This window comes from Nesoenas mayeri, assembly GCF_963082525.1.
Source record: "Nesoenas mayeri genome assembly, chromosome: 1".
NCBI classification, from domain to species: domain Eukaryota; kingdom Metazoa; phylum Chordata; class Aves; order Columbiformes; family Columbidae; genus Nesoenas; species Nesoenas mayeri.
The window spans coordinates 76,985,388-77,006,687 of record NC_137541.1 but is presented as its reverse complement, the minus strand read 5'-3'; the positions used below and the strand labels follow the sequence as shown (position 1 = coordinate 77,006,687).

At 38.8% G+C, this 21,300-nt stretch overlaps 1 protein-coding gene across 3 annotated transcripts in view; it reads left to right on the top strand.

Annotated features, from left to right (window-relative positions):
* Positions 1–21,300, top strand: part of ST8SIA1 (ST8 alpha-N-acetyl-neuraminide alpha-2,8-sialyltransferase 1) — a 143,308-nt gene that overhangs the window by 69,204 nt on the left and 52,804 nt on the right. For all 3 annotated transcript variants that reach the window (XM_080363239.1, XM_080363241.1, XM_080363240.1), the window contains exons 3-4: positions 12,168–12,277; positions 18,497–18,589. In XM_080363239.1, coding sequence (XP_080219365.1) covers positions 12,168–12,277; positions 18,497–18,589 — 203 coding nt within the window. The remainder of the gene's footprint in view (positions 1–12,167; positions 12,278–18,496; positions 18,590–21,300) is intronic.

Below are 21,300 nucleotides of genomic sequence, written 5' to 3'. Positions count from 1 at the left end.
TGCATTCCTGTTATGTTAATAGCCTCCTGCTGAGTGAATAGTCTTGACATTCATTAGTTTGCCCTGGATTTGCTTTTGGTTTGGGAGTAGCTTTTAGTGAAAAATAAAGTTATTTTAACCTTAGTAGAAAGCTGAAAAACTATTTGTCAGGTCTAACAACATATTAAAAGAAAAGATGTGTTAGTGCCTACTCTTGATTTCTGTGGTGTTTTGTTCAGCTGGCAGAAGAGAGTTTTGCAGTTTATTAAAACTTTTGACATTGTCTTCTCTGAATTGCAACCTTTGACAGAGGACAACACATCCTTTTTTTTTTTTTTTTTTTTTTTTTTTTTAAACCTCTTCACTCAGTGAATGCAATTATACCTCTAAGAGTGTGTTGATTTGTTTTGTGTTTTTTGGTGGTGTTTTGTTTGGTGGGGTTTTTTTTGTTTGTTTTTTGCTTTTTTTGTATGTGTGTGTTTTGGTTTTGTTGTTGTTTTGTTGGTTTTGGTTTGGTTTTTTTTGTTTTGATTTGTTTTGTTTTGTTTTGTTTTTTTAACCAAATGAAATGGGAGGTAGAATGTGAATGACATGAACAAGATATGCTGAAAATGGGCCATCAAGTATAACAGAGTTGTATTCGCTCAGAGCAACAGGATACTCAAGGTCTATGAAAAAATATGAAGTGGTGTCTCATAGAGGCACACAGTTCCTTATTACTGTAATTCTTCAAGTGAAAACCGAGCCCCGAAGGCTCGTACTTCATATTACATGAACTGAAAAAATCTCGGCGAGTCCCCGGGGCGGTTCCCGCGGCCTCGCAGCACCGGTTTGGGGTGGGGACTGCCCGGAGCTGTCCAGGGTGCTGACCTGCCTGTGGAGCTGTCCAGGGTCCTGACCCACCGCCCGGGCCGGGGCCTGAACAGCCAGGCACTAGCCGGTGAAACAATCCAGCGAGTTAACAAAGACTGCCTGACTGATCCAGAGACACTGAAGCATGTAAGAAACAGCATGTATTGAACAATTTTCATGGGTGACTCTGCCTGGAGCAGGAAGTTGGACTGAAGTACCTGGATTATATGATGCTAGAACCAAAGGAAACATCAAGTCGGTGACAAAAGGCATCTCTATGTGAAATAAATTTTGGTTTGCATTGCCTTTCAGTGGGTTTGCAGTTGCCTCAGTATGTACAATTTAACTTCACTTGTCCTTTTCAGATTCTGCTGTGTACACTGCACTACTGCAACTTCAGTCTTAGGTTGGGGTCAATCCCTGAAGCTTAGCCTCCCTGTTTTGCTGTGCTCTTTGTAGAGGGCCTAGTTCCAAATTCAATTTTGTGTAGGCTTGCAACAAATGACACTTTCTGTTTACTTTTTGGGGAATCAACACCCTTATATAATGAAGTGACACTTTTCCCCATTTTAATCTTACACTACTGTTTTGTTATCAATATAGAAACGATAGTTGTTTATTCAAATCAGTTTATGATAAGTTATTTTAATAAGTTCATTAATTACTCACATAACTCTATGCGAAATACTATTAATTTTAAGGAGTTTTGTTTTCATTACTGGAAAAATACATAGCTTATAGAAACTGAATTGATTCTATAATTGTGACAGCCTTCCCCTAAACTTCTGTTTTCATAATCTTTAGACATGACATTGCATGGCAATGCACTTTCCTCTAATTGCTTCCTTTTTTGGTAAACATTCCTTTTGAAACAGTTTGATAGTCACTCATATGTAAATTCTATTATACTGTTAACCACCTTTTTTTACTTTTCAGCAAGGTCTTTTAACATTGGCTCTACTTTTCTACAGAAAGACTGCCTTAAAGAAAGATAGTATTCCAAATGAAGACCTATACCCTTGCTTTACATGCAGTCTTTACATTTGTTTCTGTTATTTTCTTTGCATACTATTATTTGCTTTTCAACTCTTATGGGGTCAACTTTGCTTGTATTGTTAGTTATGTGAGCCAATTCCCATGCCATCTAGGTTTGTGGATAAGGACAGGCTAAAGATGTAGGATATATTGCTTGATGCAGGCTCCTGACCTGGCCCAGATATAATAGCTCTTTGGACCTGGGTACATTTTTTGATTCCTCAAACAGTTTCTTATTTCTTAGTGCATTTTATGTGTGTGGATTCCCTGCGTGCTATGGGAGGTGAGAAAAGTGATTGCCCACTTCTCTAGATTCGTGCTGTTGTTTCATCCAATTCAGTAGTGCATTTAAATGAACTCACTGCATCTGTAGTATAATAATCCATGTTGGATTTTTTTTAAATGTTTCTAGGCACCCTAATATCATACGGCTTTTTGTCCAATCATTATCCTCAAACTATTGCAAACACGTTAAAACATCAGAGCCTCTAAAATGTTTCCTAGCTAACCTGTCTCTGTTGTGGTTCCCTTTGCTGCTTATCTGCATTTAAATACTTGGAATGAGAGAGGATTCTTTGGATTTTACTGAAAGAAAGATTGGTATGTAAATCCACATCTGTATTGTAAAATTTGGAATTTTCAAAGTCCAAAATTTGTCTTAAAATAGTAAGATATTTCCTCCTTATCTGTAATTGCATATTTCTTGAGAGGTTTAATTTTTCTTATTAGTAGAGAAGAAAAAAAAATGTTTCTGTGAGTATTAAAGAAAGCTAATTGTGCTTCCATGCTGTCAGAAATCAATCTGTGTTTAAACCCCACTAAAATTCTAATTGCAATTTCCTAGAAAGATCAATCCTTGCTGGTTGTCCTTGATGTCTTTTTAACTAGTGATTCTCAATAGATGTTGTTGATTCATCTGAACAATTTAGAGATTAAGAAATATTTCTTGCCTTTGCTTTTTAGTGGATCTTTTCCTTGTAGAAGCTCATTGTTTAATATTCTAGCTAAGTGAAAGTGTATTGCTTTTAAGACAGCCTAAGAAATAAAAGCCAAATCTTTTCTATCACATGATAACTAAATCCATATTTTGGTGCCTGTATAAGTGGATTAATTTCCTTTGCTGCAACTCCTTATTCATATCAGTAGGATCAGAGGGCCCTCAGGGATTCAGAGAGCTATTCCTTTGTTTCAGTGTTATTGTCTTTTACACAAGTAGAATTGGAAGCTCTTTATATTTTTTTTATGAGCTGAAACTAACCTTATTTATTGCATATGCTGTGTGCTGCTAATAAGATTTTGGAGAACTTTGTGTTTCTATAGCTGGATGAGCTTTTTAGTAAATCAACCACATCCATGCAGATGAGTGTCTTGACACCTTCAGAGTCCTCCTGCCTTTCATACCCCCACCTATGCTCAATGCAGGCTATTGTTGCATTTCACAATTGTATTCTGCTCATGCAATTGTTGAAACATTCATCCTGCATCAGTTCTGCAGAGTTAGGATTGATCTTAAAATGCTTAGGAACTGTGTGATTGTGGAATGGTCCTGGCAATAGCCTTGCATCTATGTATGAAAGTGTGTTGAGAAATATTTTGTGAAGCTGGGTAACTAAGTAGTACCTCTTACTGAACAATAGTTGGTCTTGCAAAATTTGCAAGTATTTTCCTATCTTTTTTTGACTGTGTGTTGTTCCATGCTCTCACAAGAAACGAATTCAGCATCAGAATTCATTTTCTACATATTCTTACACCAGGCATATGTATGCACATACCATGCAATTTTCCCTATTCTGTTTTGGTTGCAGCTTGTTGCTGTTCTTCATCCTAAAATTGCTGAAGAGGTACAGTCAGAATTGGAGGACATTGTCACTGGACAATCATATTTATTTTCTGTCTACATTTCTCCAACTGTACTATAGTAGTGAACAAAAGCTTCTGTGCCTGAAAGTTAAAGGGTGCACCTATGTACATTAACTTCCTTAGCTATGAAATTATATACTGCCATGCAGGAGTTGAATTTAAAAGTTGTATAAGCATACACATTTTCCGAGGCTTGCAGAATAACTCATTAAACTCTTATTAAAATAGTAACTACTCTTGTGGTTTAATAGGCATCCATGATGTTAAAAACATAGTTTTCCCCTCTGAAGTGATTTGTGCTTACCTTTATTTCCATGACATATCTAGTCAAAATTTAAAAACATTTCAATATACTTTTTTTGACTGAAGCTTAGAGCATCGTATCAACGCAACCCCCTGGCATATACAGTTTGATATACTTAGCTTTTTCTTTTCTGGTCAGACTTGGACCAGATTAAGAAAAGAGCAGGGAAAAGTGAAGGATGGACAAAATCTTCAGAAGCAGCATCTGCAAGTTAGGTCTCTGAGCCCAAAAGATAAGGGTTTGCTGCTAAGCATTCAGCATAGTGCAGTATTAACCGCTGGGATACCTGATATGTCTGAATGTGTGTCTGCCACAGAAAGCCAATGAACCAGGAGCTAAATTTCTGCCTGGTGTGTAAATGCTGTGGAGTGTGACCGTTTAAGTCTGAATCAGTTGAAATAAAAGTGGGAAGGTGTTGTGTGTCTTATCTCAGGAGGTGCTGGCAAAGAAGAGCAGGGCTGAGAATCCCACACAATGGATGGCATTTTCCTTTAAGATCAGCATGGCATATGGTCAAGTAAAGGGAAGGATTTACTGAGTGATTCTGTGGCTGTAAACAAGGTTTAGTGATTCGACCTATGAATCAAAGTTTATCCTTGTTACCACACAGGATTAAAAAAAAAAAAAAATAACCAAGTGAGCTATTCAAGTGTGTGAGAAGGTGTGTAGGGAAACCAAGACGCAATTATTTACAAATTCTGGCCAAGCTGTTTTTCAAGAAATTTGTACATTATTTTTCCATTTTCTGAGTTTACATGGGACTGGGTTGCTCCATGGAACATCTGAATGCAGTTATTTGGAAGGAAGCTTGAATCTTTCTTGAGGTCTCCCCATTCTGAAAATGTTGAAAGCTGTAACATCTTCCAGAATAAGCGACACCCTCCCCACCTCCAGTAGGTTGAATTACTTTTTCTGGTTAATCATAAAACAATATTTCCTTTTTCTCCTTTTTAATCCAAATTTTGGGGTCCTAGCATATTGCAGGCCATAAAGTTTGGATCCAGAAATCTTTCAGAACTTTGGAATTTCCCACCCATTAATCTCTCCTTGTCTGCTATATCTCTTCACCTTCCCAGAGCATTCCTCTTCAAAAATACTGTTTATGATATACCATCAAAAGTCTGTTTTCTAATGTAAACCGTCACACTCCCCAAATGTGATTTTTTTTTTTTTTTTTTTTTTAATTATTCCATAATCCCCACACTGTGTGATCCTGGCTGTATGAAGACCAGTTGCATTGAATTAAATGCCACAGCAGCAATTTGAAATGTTCTTTTCATTCACAGCAAGTACTCACTTGTAGTGACTTCACGCTGGGTGGAAAGCTATTAGAGAACACACTGTTTTGAAGTTCCTACTTGAAGTACAGCTTGAACTAAAAGTGACTGCCAGCTAGTTACTGGTACTCTGTGTTTTATGTGAATATGCAGGTATGTTGCAAAGCATTCTGTCTTTTGTGTGTGGTTGCTCTGCAGTTAATATCTCAGGTATCTTTTTGGACATAAGACAATTTCCTACAGCCACAGAGCAAAGCATTCAGTCTCCTAAGTGGTCTTTTGCAGCCCTGTGTCTCCATATAATTATTTCATGAGATGTTAATCTCATGAAAAACAATACCAGCTGGAGTACGTATTTGTGAAGAGCACAAAATTTACATGAGCGTGAATGTTTAATTCCACTTAAATCCTTTATAAAGATACTGCTGTTGTGAGTGAGACAGGCTTACATCGTACTATAGAGGAGCTTGCCCCACCTGGACCACTTTTGTAAGAGCAACCAGCTTCACATTTCAAAATTTGTTAGTTGGCAGTGCCTTTGTGGAACAGGGAAACTATTAAAAAAAAAAAAAAGGTAGCTGGAGGTTAATTTTTAAGATTGCTTTCTTAACTCTTCAAGGGATTTCATAGTCAGTCACTGTCACAGTTTCTTCCTATAATAATTGCTTTGTAATAAAATATTGAGGTTTGGTAGTATCCATGTCCAGAATTTGAAAAACCATGCCCAGCTTATTTATTGGTGCTCATAATTATCGCACATAAACAGGGCAGTGTGCTCCAGACCTGGGATCAGTCTGGCAGGGGCTTCATTCTGATCTGTTCCACAAAATGACTCTAAGTATGTTTATACCTATCCCTCTGCTTTGTGACGGCGTTACCATAGAGGCAAGGTTTTGGTTGCATCTTGCTTGACATTTTACTCATTATAGTTAGTGGAATATAGAGAATTTTGTATGAGTTGTAGCTAACACGAATGTTTAGCAAGTCTCAGTGGACCATACACTGTGATTCTGACAGAACTTGCACACATGAAATACAGTCATCAACAGTTTCACTAATGTGCTTTTTTAATACAGCTTTGTGTGAACACAAAAAATGTAGGAATTATATGGCATTCAATAAATCTGCTGGTAAAGTGGTTTCCTAATATGTTATAATGCATGTATCTTGCAGCCAGCAACATTTGTTCAAGATTTATGATATGGTAAAGATTTTCCCTCTTTCCAGCATTCATACACAGGCACTTTCATTCTAACCCATGTTTTTTTCTGTTTCTTTATACAAAAATGAGTTTTAAATTACTGTTAAGATTTTATATGCATTTCAAACTTTGTGTCGTTATTTCAATCAATAACTACAAAAAGAGAGACCAGACTGAAAATAGGTGTATGAAATAAAGTGTCTGAAGTTATGAATTACTACATGCAAGACCTTTTAGATAACAGTGCAGCCAATTTTAAAGGAAATCTTCCTGAAAAAAAGTCCATCTTATTTTTCAGAATATTCAGTTTTCACTAAAAGAAATGCCGAACCGTAACCCTAAGCATTTTTTTGTGAAAACACTTGTTTTCCCAAGATAACTACAATTATTTCTAAAGGACGGAGAGAGGAACATCATCTGTCTCCCTACAGTGGCATAGTGTGGGAGGTGGACTGAAAAGTCCTCTCTCTTTTAGAAAATGCAGGGAACCATTGCCGCCTTCCACATTCCCCTGTAGAGAATACCCAGCGCCTGACATTGATGTTTCTTTGGAGCTGGTTGCCTCAAGCTGTCATGTCTTGACAGCTCTGCAGGAGGAACAAAAGGCCCATCAGACCGAAGATGATTTGTAAACAAAGAAGGAGGAGGATTTGCCACCCCACCGTGTCTGACAGTGTAAAAACCAATGCAACATTACCTGTGGCTGACACATGGAGACTCATCTTTTAAAGCATCAGCTGCTTCCTTATGCAAAGGTGCAAGCAAATGTTTTATTAAGAACTCCATTTGGCTTCTCATTAACTCTCAGCGTTTTGCTGGCTCCTTAGGAAAATCAGTATAACAATGCGTTTCTGATCAGGATGCTGCCTTCTCAAAACCAACGGTAAAATCACAGCATCTCTTGCAAATTCAAAAAGGCTTATTTAAAAAAAAATAAAATTCTGATTTTTGTTCTCAGTATTTTCCATGTTTTTGACATCTTCAGCATTAAATCAGAGGCTGAATACTGTAATTTTTCCTGTTTTTCCATTAAGGGCTTGGTTGCTGATTAAATCTTTGGCAGGGAGTGGGCAAAAATTAATGCATTAACAACCTAACAATGAAATCAAAGTGAATGAGAGTAGCATTATCTAAAATAAATTATTTTTTGTTAGTACTGTGTAATGTTCTTTTAACTGATGACAATGATTTATTTGTGCTTAGATGAATGATGAAACTAATCAGTGAACTGCTGGGTAGATGCTTTGTTAAATCAGTCCCATATTCAATTGGGAGTCTTTAATCTCTTGCTTTGTGTGCTTATTTGTCACTGAATTCATGGGGTGGGGGGCGGAGGGAGGGGAACACGGGGCTGTGCAGGTTCTTCTTTCATTTACATGAACATGAACTAGAGCATCTTCATTGATTATCAATGGAGTTTCATTGTTTGAAACCAGGGAAAATGAGACAATGGGGCCTTTCTATCACTGCTTTGTTTCGAGATGCCTTTTAAAACCCACCTTAAGAATCTTTTCTAAAATGATTTTTAACATTTAAAGGGATTTCATCCCATTTATTTACAATATGCAAGGTGGTTTCAGTTAACAGTATTTGTAAATTTTGTGGTAGTGACTGCTTAAAAGTAGGGATGAGTTGGTCATTTATTTTTACATTTTCTCTATTACACTTGATGAACTGATGTTGCGCTATTTTTTCTAGTCCACCCACAAGACTCTGGCTGCTCATTAAAATTTTATGAATGAAGAAAATAACAAATGTGTTGACAATGAAAATAACAGAGTTTCAGGAAGCTAATATTAATGGAAATGCTTTTGTTACAATGTTACTGTCCAAAGCTAGCATTTTTAAGGCCAGCTTAGAATTGTAAGGAGGAAAACAACTGATCTTTTTGTGAGCATTTAGCATAAATGACAGCTGGGTTGCCACAATGTGAGAACTTCTATGCTGCTAACTATGAACCGACAATTTGCCTAGTAAAGAGTTACACTGGGGGAGGTAAAGAAGGAAAGCATGAGAAGATTTTTCTAAGTCACATGAAACATATTTTGCTGGTAATAGAAACCTAGAAGCAAACTTGGGTTTACCATATAGTATTATCTCCAAATAGCACCATCACCTTGAAAATGTAACATTCTTGATTGAAAATTATCTCTTCCTGTAATTACACATAATGCCCAAGTCTATTTTACAAAAAAATAAAACGGGTTCAATTCTGCAGAAAGTTGTGGCATTCTACTAACTCTTCAACCTCAACATAATGTTCAAAAAATCTGAAGGCAGATCACCCACACCATGAAGATAACATAAGATCACTTTTATGAGGAAACAAATAATTAATGGAGTCCATATTTGATTTTTTTTTTTAACCCTTAAAGGAAAACTAACTCCAGGTTTTGATAATTAAATATAAAATTCAGCATTAAATTCACAGTGCATACCCTGACAAGCCAGTATTAGAAGCAGTAAGAAGATGCAGAGAAATGTCTTGAAAGCCTAGCAGTGGTGCGGAAAGCTAGTAATAAACTGAGTAATTCTACTGTTTGTTAGGGCTGGAGCTTCCTTTTGGTTAATTATGTTGCAATTTTGCTTAACCTGTCTGCACCTCATATTTTGGGCAGCCCAAAGGAAAGACTGAGGATAATGCTTATGGAAAGTCACAGAATGAAGCCCACAGCATTTCAGCTTTGAAGAGCCTTTGTGCTACCTGTCCCATCAGCATCTTTCGGCTGTGGAGAGGAGGAAAGTGTGCCATTCTAACATTCTACAGTGGGCTTTGTGTATATATATATATGTGTATGTATATATGGTGATTTCCTAACAATTTCAAAGCCTGGGAGCCTGTTCCTTTGAAAGAGGGGAAAAGAGAAATGCCTTTTGTAGAGATGAAAAGGAGCCATATTTTTCATAGTTGCTTATGGGCAACAGTTGGCTTAAAGACTTGTATGATTTGTGTATGACCAGGCAGTTGTTTGGACAAAGAGGCTCAGGGTAGAGTTCCTGAAATGTCCCTGAAGTCTCAGCAATAATACTGATTCTTGATTTAAATGTTTGAAGAAAAGTCACATGCAAGATAACAAATGCAGGTTTCTCCCAGGTCATCCTAAGCAATTGCTCTTCATTAAGTTCAAAGCAGCTGAAATCCCACCAAGCAGCAGGGACACTTAATCCTTAGCCCTTCACAACCACCTCTCCACCCTGTTATGATACTGGAACTAGGTCTTTTGCATAACGTTTGTAGGAAGCTTCTACATATGCTCCCCTGGAAAATGCATCCATTGAACATTTTAAGCTAAACAGTGCTGTGTAAGCCCTGTCTGATGTCTGTGCCACATCCTGAATTTTCAGTATTTTGCTGGGGGAGGCAAATGCTTCTGTGAGCTCTTGTGGGCATGGTGGCGCTTCAGAGAGAGCTATGTTCAGTCTGGTTTTCCTCCTATGTCCATAGAGCAAGTGGATTTCTTCACAGGTTAGGCAGAGGGACAACCACTATGGTCACTTCATCTGCCCCTTTTACTTCCCTTTGGCTTTATCAAATCATCCTGGCAGCCCTGATCTTGTTCTTTTACTTCTTGGACTCTCTGAAGGACAAGAGTTTCAAAGCTTCACATGCTTTTGGAAACAAAAGCATTTATGCAAACGACAACTAATTTTATTATAACAGGATATAAGCCTCCCTTGAAGGACAGCAAGTCATCTCACTCAAGCAACGGCAAAGGCTGTTTGCAACTCATGGATTTTTGAAGCATTTAGTAGCTCCTAAATGTTTTTTTGGGGGGATCTAAACCACTCGACATGTACTAAAGCCGCAGAATTTATGTGACAGAGTGTCCACAGCTCTTAAAAGCAAGACTTAATGGCTTCTGCCTTTGTCTGTGATTTGTCACAGCCTTGTCTTTGTATAACTAGCTGTCTTAGAAGGAACTTGGATATATTCTGAATAAGAAAGGTACTGTTATTTATAAAACAAATCACTTGTACATTTCCTCTGATTCCTATCCTCCCTACCCCCTGTCTTTGCTGATTATGGGAGCTCTCATTTGGTCAGTGTCACCTCAGAGATAAGATGTGCTTTGAATATCAAGATATTCTCCTAGTTCAATAACTGTGTGAATTAAAAAATATTCTTGAGAAGGCAGATGCAGAACAAGAATGCAGCTGCATACTTAGTATTGTTCTGTTGTGCTGTCACTGTGTTCCTAATTGTGGCAAGGCCTCAGGAAACTAAAATTTATTTTTCTGCTTTAGTATATTTTAATCCAGAACTAGGATAAGCAGAATGCTTTCATGTTTTTCATTAGAAAGCAGATTGTGGCTTTATACTAGCTGAATGGAATCTAGTTTGCTGAGAAAAGAAGATAAAGCAAATAAATCTAAGGAAGAAACGACAGTAGAAATAGCTCCTAACAAATTCAAACTTTGTGCTGTAATGCTGGGTCTGTTTTCTGGGCCGTGTACACTGTTGCAATGGCTGGTGAATACATGACACAATGTTAGATGTCACTCAGTACACTGAGTGAGGACAAGTGCTGCTGCCATTCTACCTCATCCTCCTGAAGAGGAGAATTGTTTTGTGATGCTACATCCTGTCGTCATGGCATCTGCATTCTCTGAGGCCTGTGCAGTAACTTGTGTCTCAACTGAAAAGTCAGGTTTTGACAGGTTTGATAAATAAAAAATCCCTGCACATTTTTTTTTCTATGTGGAGAATATTAACTTTTGTATTGTAGACAAATTCCATTCTGTGACTAAATCACACTGCTTTAAATTCACAGGTCTTTTCAACACCTTTTTTAAAAAAAGATATATGCTAGGCTGCACTGTGTGTTGTTTAAATGACTGTTCCAACCTCACTAGGGGTGAATGACTTGGGGCTGGCAGGAAGATGTCCCACCCATAGTTCTGAGATCCTCTGGAATGAAGAAGACTACACATATCTCATTTATTACTGTGTTTGATGCATAGGATAGCAGAACAATTTGACCTTTCATTTTTATGCATTGCAAAGTGGCTACAAGAGGTCCTTATTTAAAATGATCCCTTTCTAATTTTAATTTATGCTGTGTCTGGGCAGCTGAGTGTTTAAGGAGCTGCTGTCAAGCTCTAAATACCTTTGCTTAAGGCTTTGGAGTGACTCATCCCAGTGACACAACCATGGAGGGAGCCAAGGTGACTCCTGATTCCCAATGCCTTGCTGTCATCACCTTATTCCCTATTCCTTCCTTCCTCTCTTCCTCAGAGCTATCTTTTGTATATCAGTTCAGGAAGGTCACTTTCATGGATTTTTTTAATTTAATTTATTTTTTGTCTGGTTGTCTTATTTCCACTGTGTCCCTGGAGCTTGCATAGAAGGCTCATTCTGACCTGTCTGGCTTGGTCAGTATATGCATCAGGACTTTCATCAGTTTTGGTTTTGCAGAGATGTTATCTTCTATATCACATTAGTTGTGTCCTGGTGTGGGGAGTAAGGATAAAAATTGTCCTATGTCTACTTACCAGCTAATTTCTCTACTTTTTTTTTTTTTTTTTTTCCCTAGCTCCTAATTCTCCCTTTTCTTTCGTCACTTTGAGTCCTGCCAGCTCCTCGGGTTTTCCAGCAGCGGCTGCTACAAAGATGCATGTGTTCTCCTCTGTAAAACCGGTCCTTGTTTTGTGTTGCTAGGCTACTCCCTTCCAGCTGCCACTGAAGAAATGCTCCGTGGTGGGAAATGGTGGGATCCTGAAAAAAAGCGGCTGCGGCAAACAAATAGATCAAGCAGATTTTGTCATGCGGTAAGACAGAAACATCAATGACACATTGTCTCCCCTTCCCCCTGCTAAGTCTTGGACTTTTCAAAGCTATTCAGTTGTGATTAATCACTTATAATTTGCCTTGTTTCCCCCCCACCTCTTTGCAGGATGCTTTACACAAGTGATCTGGGTAAAAGTGTGAGGAGAGGCAAAAAAGATACTTTTGACTGGCTTCTGCAAATATGTGCATAGTGCGGGGGCAATCTGTAGATGAATGGGTTAAGGTCGTGACAGATTGTGCAGGGTCTCAGAGAGCTGCTTTTCTCTTTCATAATGCAATTTTAGGCAGTGTCTCATCCTGCACTGTGCACTGTCCTCTGAAACTCCAAATGCCATCGTATGCCACCCATTGAACTCAAGATGAGTAGGTACTGATTTATGGGGCAACGCTTAAGAAGTGTAAGTTGGAACAAGCTAAAATGTTCCTGTTTTTTTTCTTTCCTCAAGACTGATTTCTGGCTGACTGTCTGGGGAAACACTAAACCTCTTTCCTTGATGCAGGTTTTTTGGTATTCCTGACATTTCCTTTTGCTGCAGCCTTCCTGAAGTTATCAGAACCTGTCAGAAAGGATGTTGAGCCAGTTACTGCTTTTGTGATTGAATTTGGCACTTTCTAGGTCTGCATTCTTTAAGGAAGAAAGACAGAAATTAGTTCCTCCCTGTTAAACATGAACAAGAAAAACATTGTGGGGAAGAAACTGGAAGAATGCTCCCAAAGAGATGACAAATGAAGTTTTTTTTGAGATGGATGCATAATGAAAACCCACCTTAGCAAGTATCCTTATTAGATCCTGATGGCTTATTATAAAGCCTTACAAATTTACTGCAAATCAAACAGTGTTACTGTAATTTCTGGTTTACATCTCAAAGACCAAAAATGCCTTCAATGTTAAAGCAAAGAAATACATCAAACTAAAGACAAAAGGTAACATATACTTAGAACATTCACAGAAGAGAAGATGTAAGGCACAGGGGGAGAAGAGGCAGTGTGCTGATTGCCATTACTGCAGAACTCCTTAGGTGTTCCACAGACCAAATCTAAGAAACTGCAGGGTACATACCATGGTATTATTATCTAGATGCAATGGGAAATTGAAATGCTGTAGGACCAATCAGTTGTAAAAACAATAGATTTTTTTTTTTTCTTTTTTTTTCTTTTTTTTTCGTTAACCAGCAGTTGTAGCTTGATCAGAAAAATCCTTTTCTCTCCAGGGATGGTAAAGCAACCATTATCTGTACAGAACTTATTTTGAATTGGAAATAAGTGACAGGGAAAATCCTGCAAAAATCCCAGTAGCTGCCTGCAGGCCGTATTGTATTAGTGATGTGCAACCATATTTATGGAAAATGTTTCAGTTCTTTTGGGTTAGAAGCTAATATACCACTGGGAGAAAATATTTCTATAGCAGATAGAAGATAGGATATAGTTGATCTTTTCTAAATCTGATTTTTATAATCCGAGAGCCGAGAGAGGAAGAGCACAATGATGACTTGCATAGCATGTTTCATTTTTTAAAAAAGAAATTTGTGTGATATCTTTAAAGTATTTCCACAGTGTGATATGTCACGCCACGTTTTGCCCTTGTTCTTTCCTTCCATTCACATGGTTTTTGATTTCACTTAGGTGTATTTCCATAAGCTCTGTCATATGACTGCAGCCATCTTCTCTGATATATTGTAATCACTAGGGTTAATGAATGAGTTTAAACTCATCTTGTTCCTAAGCATCTTCTACAAACACAGTTGTAACAACATAAAGATTAAAAGAGCAGCATTTTCAGTCCAAAAGGCACAGCACACTGCATCTGCAAGGAAAAAGGTGCATGGCATATGGTCTGCATGTTTAGGTAGTGTGGTCATAATGGGCTCTCCTCCTAATACCTGGCTGGTTTTCAAGTTTGTAATCCTTATTTCTAAGAAAAAAAATTGATCTGCTCTCTTCCTTCCTGCTAACACTTATTTGAAGAGAGAAATGTTGGGTACTAAACCCTAAGCAATGCTTTTGTCCATGTTTTGACAGAAGAGACACATTTTCTTGGCATCAGATTTTGAAGAAATATTTCTACATCTCACAATTCTCCCTGTCCCCCAAACACTTTCCAGGGCTTTGCTGTGGTTTGTATGTCTACCAGAGAGAGGGTTTTTCCCTGTAAAATAGCAGGGGTGGTGGGGAATTCTCTGAGCTGTTTCCTGGTGAATTTATTCCTAAACTAGAAGCAACTTGTCACTGTTTCAAGTTGATTAGTCACTGTCCTGGTTAGCGGAAGCCAAGCTGTTCTCTTTCAATCACGCTGTGCCATGCTATCTAGCTATACCAGCCCCAGTGGAGCTGGGGAGGTTAAATATGGTGGCACTTTGGGCTTTGAAGATGAGGCCAGAGAAATATGTCTTTCAGCTGCCTTGTGCAGTTATTGTCTTGACATTGGCCAAGGTACCACAAAGGAATAAAAAGCTATGTTTGCAATTACATATTAAATTCATAGTAGTCCCCAGTGTTTAGTATATATGCTTATATAACATTCTGAAACAACTAGATAGTCACATACCATTTACCAAATGCCCATGCATCAGCCAAGTTTCCTGGATTCTCTGCACCTGTGGGACATGGACTTCTGTCTGGGCCAAACCCAGAAGAGCCATTTCTACCCAGTGGGGGTTGAAGGATCCCTCTCATTTTACCCCTGCAGCTGTTTCTACCTGTTGAGTTGGAATGTCTCAGATGTGACAAAGGCACACACAGACTGCTGTGTCAGTTGATGATTTCTTTTTTTACCACCTAAGGGCTGGGTCTAAGTCATATTGATCTGTATAGAAGACCATTATGTTCCACTCTTTCAGTCAGGCTCTTGTCAGAAATGCAGGCCTGAAATGCTGTCCTGATACCTCCTTCTTCCCTGCACTTTCACTTACTTACTCCTCAGTACCAGGACCAAGAGTAAGATAATTAAAAGGACCTTTCTTAGGATGAATCTTTTGCTTCTTAATGTGTTCCTCACCTGCGCAACGCTCAAAACTCTTCTGACCTGTTCAAGAAAATAATCTGAAAGGCCAATAAGTTTCTGTCAACTGACTTCTTACTGAGTTTCCCCTGGATACTTACGCCGTTTCTTGATATTTCATGCAGAACAAACTGGGAATGAGGCTTACTGATTAAAGGAATTATGTGTGTTTAAATAATGCATCTGAGAATGACTTGTGAAAGAAATGTCATTGTTGAGATGTTAAGATGATAAAAACTAGGGAGAGATCTTGATCCTTCATAGAGCTTTAAAATAAACTCAGACCAAAAACGGCTTCTTAAAAGCTTGCCTTATTACTTTGTGTTCATTCAAATTAAACTGTAATCTACCAGAGGTCATTAATACCATCTTTCAGCTCTGACACAAATCACCTATGTATTTTGCTTCACAAATATTTGTTTGACCTGCCATTGAAAACTGCTACTGAAAGGGTTTCTATAACATCTCCAAATAATATTAATTTGATTAAATTGTATTAATTTTCCCCCTTTTTTTTTTTCTTTTTTCCCCTCTCGATTATCACATTTTGTGAAACCTCTTATTTTAATTTCTCTTTTCTGGTTTCCTTTTTAAGTTGTCCAGCTTCTCTTAAATTGTAGTAGACCAAACTGGAAGCTGTTTCCTAACTGAGATCTCGATGCATTGTGCACATCTTAACAAATGTAGTCATGAAAAGGAGAAAATGTTCCTGGAAAGTTTATTTTTCTTAGTGAACATGGCTGAATTCATCATTCAGTGTTCCATGTACGTGAGACTTCATTGTCTTTCTCCTTGACATTTCCTGATGATGCGAATTTAAGAATATGGCTTTGACAACTGATATTCCTGTGCAAATACATGCAGATGTAGCACTACTGTGTCTTTTTCTTAGGGAATATGGGATGTTTTGCATTAACAAAAATTGCAGAGAGTATAAGGTGTGCACACTAGAGCCTTCTCTGGACACTAAAGTTGCACAAAACTGTAGCACATCAAGGTGCAGCAGGGAATTTGTGCAGCCTTGTTTGCTGCACTCTGCTGTTCAAGTGGTTGGATCCCTTCTCCAGATATTGCAAAGGTCATTGAAAATGCTAATGGAGGCAGCAACTGCTGTGGAAGCAAGAGCTTTCCTTGTGACAAGATTGTTTTTTCCCAGCTTAGTGGAAGTGTATGGTGACCTGCAACAGCCCAATAGTTTCTGCCATAGCCCCTGGAAATTGCCATAAAATCTGAACCATAGCTCACTTCCCCAGCTCCCACCTCTTACTAGAATCAAAGAATCACAGAATGGTTGGGGTTGGACGGGACCTCTGACCAGAGCAGATCCCACAGGAATGTGTCTAGGTGGGTTTTGAATGTCTCCAGAGAAGGAGACTCCACAACCTCTCTGGGCAGCCTGTTCCAGTGCTCTGGCACCCTCAGAGTAGAGAGGTTTCTCCTCATATTCAGATGGAACCTCCTGTGTTTCAGTCTGTGCCCATTGCCCCTCATCCTATTGCTGGGCATGACTGAAGAGAGTCTGGTCCCATCCTCTTGGCACCCACCCAGACCGGAGAAGCAACTCGTTGTTGGACTCCAGAATTTCATTATGGACTCCAGCTGCCTGGAGGACACACGCAGAAGAAGTGGAGTGCTACAGAGAGTTTAATGCAGAAGATGGTGAGATAAGTGACTAGATCTTCACAGGCAGGAGATCTGCAGCACAGGAACCCACGTCTCCCTGGTACGGGAAGAAGTCATGAACACAAAACAACTCCTCTCTGCACAGCTCCCTGTCAATTTTCCAGTGCTGGGGCCTCCTCCTCCTCCATCAGGGTGGGATGTCTGCAGTTTAAAGCAACCAGGGGCTGCTTGAACCCCTTCTTTAGGGTCAGTGTTTGCCCAGAACATGTTCTTGGTGGGAGCAGAAAAAGGCAGGAGCTGGTATCTGAGCATGCCCCTCACCTTTCCTCGCCTTCTCTGCTCTGTCTCTGTGCTGCACTTTTCCAGTGTACTGCAGAAAAAACAATGAAAGCAGCATGTGCAAATGGGGATGTCTTGTTTTGATGGTTGAACTTAAAAACTGGAGAGCAAATTTGGTTATGGTGAAGCCCAAAACTTTTTCTTTTGGGAAAAAACCTCAACAAAACCCCAGCAACATAAAAAACAGCAAGTCTTTTTCTGAAAAAATTCAAAGTTCTGCTTGTCTCTGAAAATCCTGGTTTCATTTTTGCATTTTAAGCATTAAAAATATTGTTCCTATCTTTGGTTGTAAAAGTTGGACAAATTTGAAATTAAAAATGTTTTGACACCAGTTTTTGATGTAGTTTCTACCTATTGATTAGAGTTCTCCTGACTGTAATTCGTGGAGCAGTGCATGGGCTTGGATACTATTTGAATGTATTTTCATCTTTATCTACTGCACTTTCCCTCTTCTCCTAGGTCTTCACTATGGAGCATTTAGGACTGTTCATTGTCTTGAGCTTTCTCTCTACTTCTGTTTTTTGTAGTCTTGACTCTCTGCTTTCCAAAATAAATTTGCACAGTTGCTTTGTCTTTATTATGTTATCACCTTGCCCATGAAAACAAGACTGTGAGCAGAACTGAGATGCACATATTTAAATAGCCACTTAAAATGTTTCTTTGTGTTTTCTTGGTAAATTCTGTGGGTACACAGCCCACAGTGTAATATTAAAAATTCCTGTTGTTTGCAAGACATGTAATGTTTTTAATACCACAGAGTGGTAACAGTCTGGGGCCTGATACTGATAAACAAGACAGAACAGAATGAAAACAGAACTTTAAAAGGGTTTGAAAAAAAAGTCTTTGCTATAGATAATAATGGCCTCTTCCACAGCCTTTCAGTCTGTCAGAAATGCTGAGTCTGTGTCTTTCCTTTTGCTTAGAGGTTACATAAGATCATCTCTGCAAAAGGTTCTGTGCCTACATTTCCCCACAGTCTGATACAAAAACATCCTATTGTGCTTATAGGTGTGGTACAGTGAGGGGCATTTGTAGCTTGGTCTAGTATTTATGCAGTACTTTTACATTTTCTGACAGGTTTTTTTGTTTGTTTTGATTTGGGTTTTTGTGTGTGTGTGTGTGTGTGTTTGTTTTTTCTAAAGAAAAAAACACCTGCAAACTTTCAGATTAAAAAGAACTTAGGTTGAAGCCTGTCAATCCTGAATGTCATTTAAAATCTTGACTATCTTTCTCTGCACAGGTGCAACCTTCCACCTTTATCCAGTGAATACAGCAAGGATGTTGGATTGAAAACCCAGCTGGTGACTGCAAATCCCAGTATAATTCAGAAAAGGTAGTGACCATATTGTTCCTTCTCTGGTCAGGGGAAACAAAAAGAAAAATGCTTCATCTGTGTTATAGATATTAGTGCACCAGAGTTATCTGCTTAATGGTATTCTCATCCTGGAAAAGCATCTGGAAGAGATGAAATAAGCAATGCTTTGGTGTTGGGTGAAATAATCCAAGACTAAACCCCTGATCTTTTCGCTGTAAGAAGGGAAGCTAAGGGAGGTTGGTTTTACAGAGTTATCTGTTCTACTGTACTTTCCTCAGTGCTTCCAGCTTCCTCCCTTTACAATGTGCCGGGCACGTGCCAGAGGTGCTTTGGCTGCTCCCCAGCCAGGCGCATACTGATGGGTGGCCCAAACTACTCTGCTGGTCAGGCCAGATGGCTCCTGCATCCCACAGTTAATGAAGATGCTAATTTGGGTTTCTCTTTGCTTCATCACTGACAACCTCTGGGTCCTTATTATCTTTGTATAATTTAATGTTAACTTACAGGTACAAAAGTGGTTAGGATGGAACTGATTGGCAGGTTGTGATCATACAAGCCTTGCTTTCTTAGGAAACTGGGACAAATTTTTGTTATTAGAGTCGGTTGAAATTTTCCATGTTAGTAGCTGATGAGAGAGGAGAAGAGGAAGCGAAAAAATAAAAGTCAGTGTCATCTCAGATTTTGTGTTCCTGAATTGTAATTGCTGTGTTGTTTAACACCTGGAATGAGGTAGGCTGTTCTCAGGCAGAACAAGAACTGGTAGTAACCTGCCATGCTCACTGAAAAACACAGAAAAAAGGTATAAACAAAGGGGATAGACAGGAAATGGTTAGGCATAAAAAAAAGTATAATGCAGGTACTGGGAGGTGAAGGATTGTGAAAGGAAGCAAAGCATGGAAATAAAATGAGCCATCGAAAGCCAGGTGTTTTAGAAAGAAGAAAGGCACAGACTTGGAAATGGTCGTTTGATGATATTCAAATGTAATATTTTTCCTCTGTATCAGGAATTGAAGGGTTCTCTGGTTTTGTACGTGGAAAAGACGATAGACTTTGACAGAGTAGAAAAGAGAGGGCGAGCAAGAGGGAAATAGAATAGCAATTGGCTTCAAGAGCTAATTCCAGGCAGAGAGAGTCTGAGTAGCAGAAGGCACAGAAGTGCTTGTGGGATGAGATCAAAGCAAACCAAGCAGAATTGGCAGAGCATGGCACCAGGTGCCAGGCGAGAAGAGGGAGCTGCTCAGGGCAATGGACCTGAAGATGGGGAATCTGAAAATCCTGTGGGATGTAAATGGCTAATGAGATTGATTTAAGAAGTGAGGTGAAATTGCTAGAACATCCAATCAAGGACACAAGATCAGTTTAGCCGTGGCATTTTAGACAAAAGAATAGGAGCAGTCTGAAACATGAAGCTTACAAAGGATTTTACAGTTGTCAAGGCAGTAGATTATTAAACTCATAGATACTTATTTTGCACCCTCCCCTCCATCAAGATCTAGAGAGGAAAGCTCACTGTATTTAGTGATTTTGAACAGAAGAGGAAAAAGAGTTTTAGTGATGCTACAGGGAGACTATGGAGCTACACTAGAGATACTGTGGAGTTATCCAGCAAGAAGGAAGGGAAGGAGTGAGCAGATGGTTGAAGAAGCAGATGGAGAGAGTGAGAAGCTACCTTGTGAGAGGGGGAGGGAAATGGGAAAAGAGGGAGGAAGAAATACATGGGGAACAGGAAACAGGATTGTGTTCAGTGTCAGTTTTCAAAGTGAGTGGATGATAACTACAGTGCAAGACCTTTGATGAGAAAGTAATGTGGGACATATACGCATCTGTATTGATTAGGAGGAGATATACAACCAGTAACTGAGAAAGGCACATTCATAGCACTGAAAATTGGCAGAAACCTCCTCTGAGGCTTGGAGCTCTTGAGGGATCTGACACTTTCCTTCCTCTGCCTGGTGAGGAAGAGATTTTTTTTTTAAATAACATTTTACTGATGTTTCTTGTACACTGTCCAAACTCATTATTTTACCTCCTGTGTGTTAAGTTAGAGTTAGGAGGTTAAATCTTGAAGTTAAAATAGAAAAAAAGACTACTACTCTGGCAACAAATAATCAACTTCTATGAACAGCAGCTTTTTAAGGAATTAGGACTGCTTAGCAGTCCAGACTTCCATGAAATTCAAGGATGTTCAAATTGGTGACTGATATGTATCTGTTTCTAAGCTATAAGTTAACTAGCTTCATATAATGGTATTATTCATTATCATTCTTCCCCTCTCCTCTTGTCCTTACTTTAAGTAGGTTGATATTGATGAGGCTTGACATCTCAATTATCTCTCAAGTGTCTTATGGCAGATTTAGTGAATTGGTCCTGCCACACCATTCATGGCTTCTAAAAGATTTATCCTTACCAGATAATTTACGATGAGGCATGTTGGATAGGGCAAAGTTTACATACCAGGGATGTAGAGGCAATTTTCTGTGTTGTTCTAAAACCAGAATTCTTGCCTTTACAAAACTAAATTGTTGGCAGTAATTATTCAGAGTGATATCTGAGCTACCACCATTTCCCCCTAGACTTTCAGGCTGAGGATGGGAGAGTCAAGATTTTAATCTGGGAGTACACTGACTTCAGAGATTCCTTCCAAACATTGTCTTTTGCAAAGCTTAGAGATCAAGTTCCTACTCTGTTTTCAGCAAGACATGTGACTGTGAAAGTAGTACAGTTTTAAC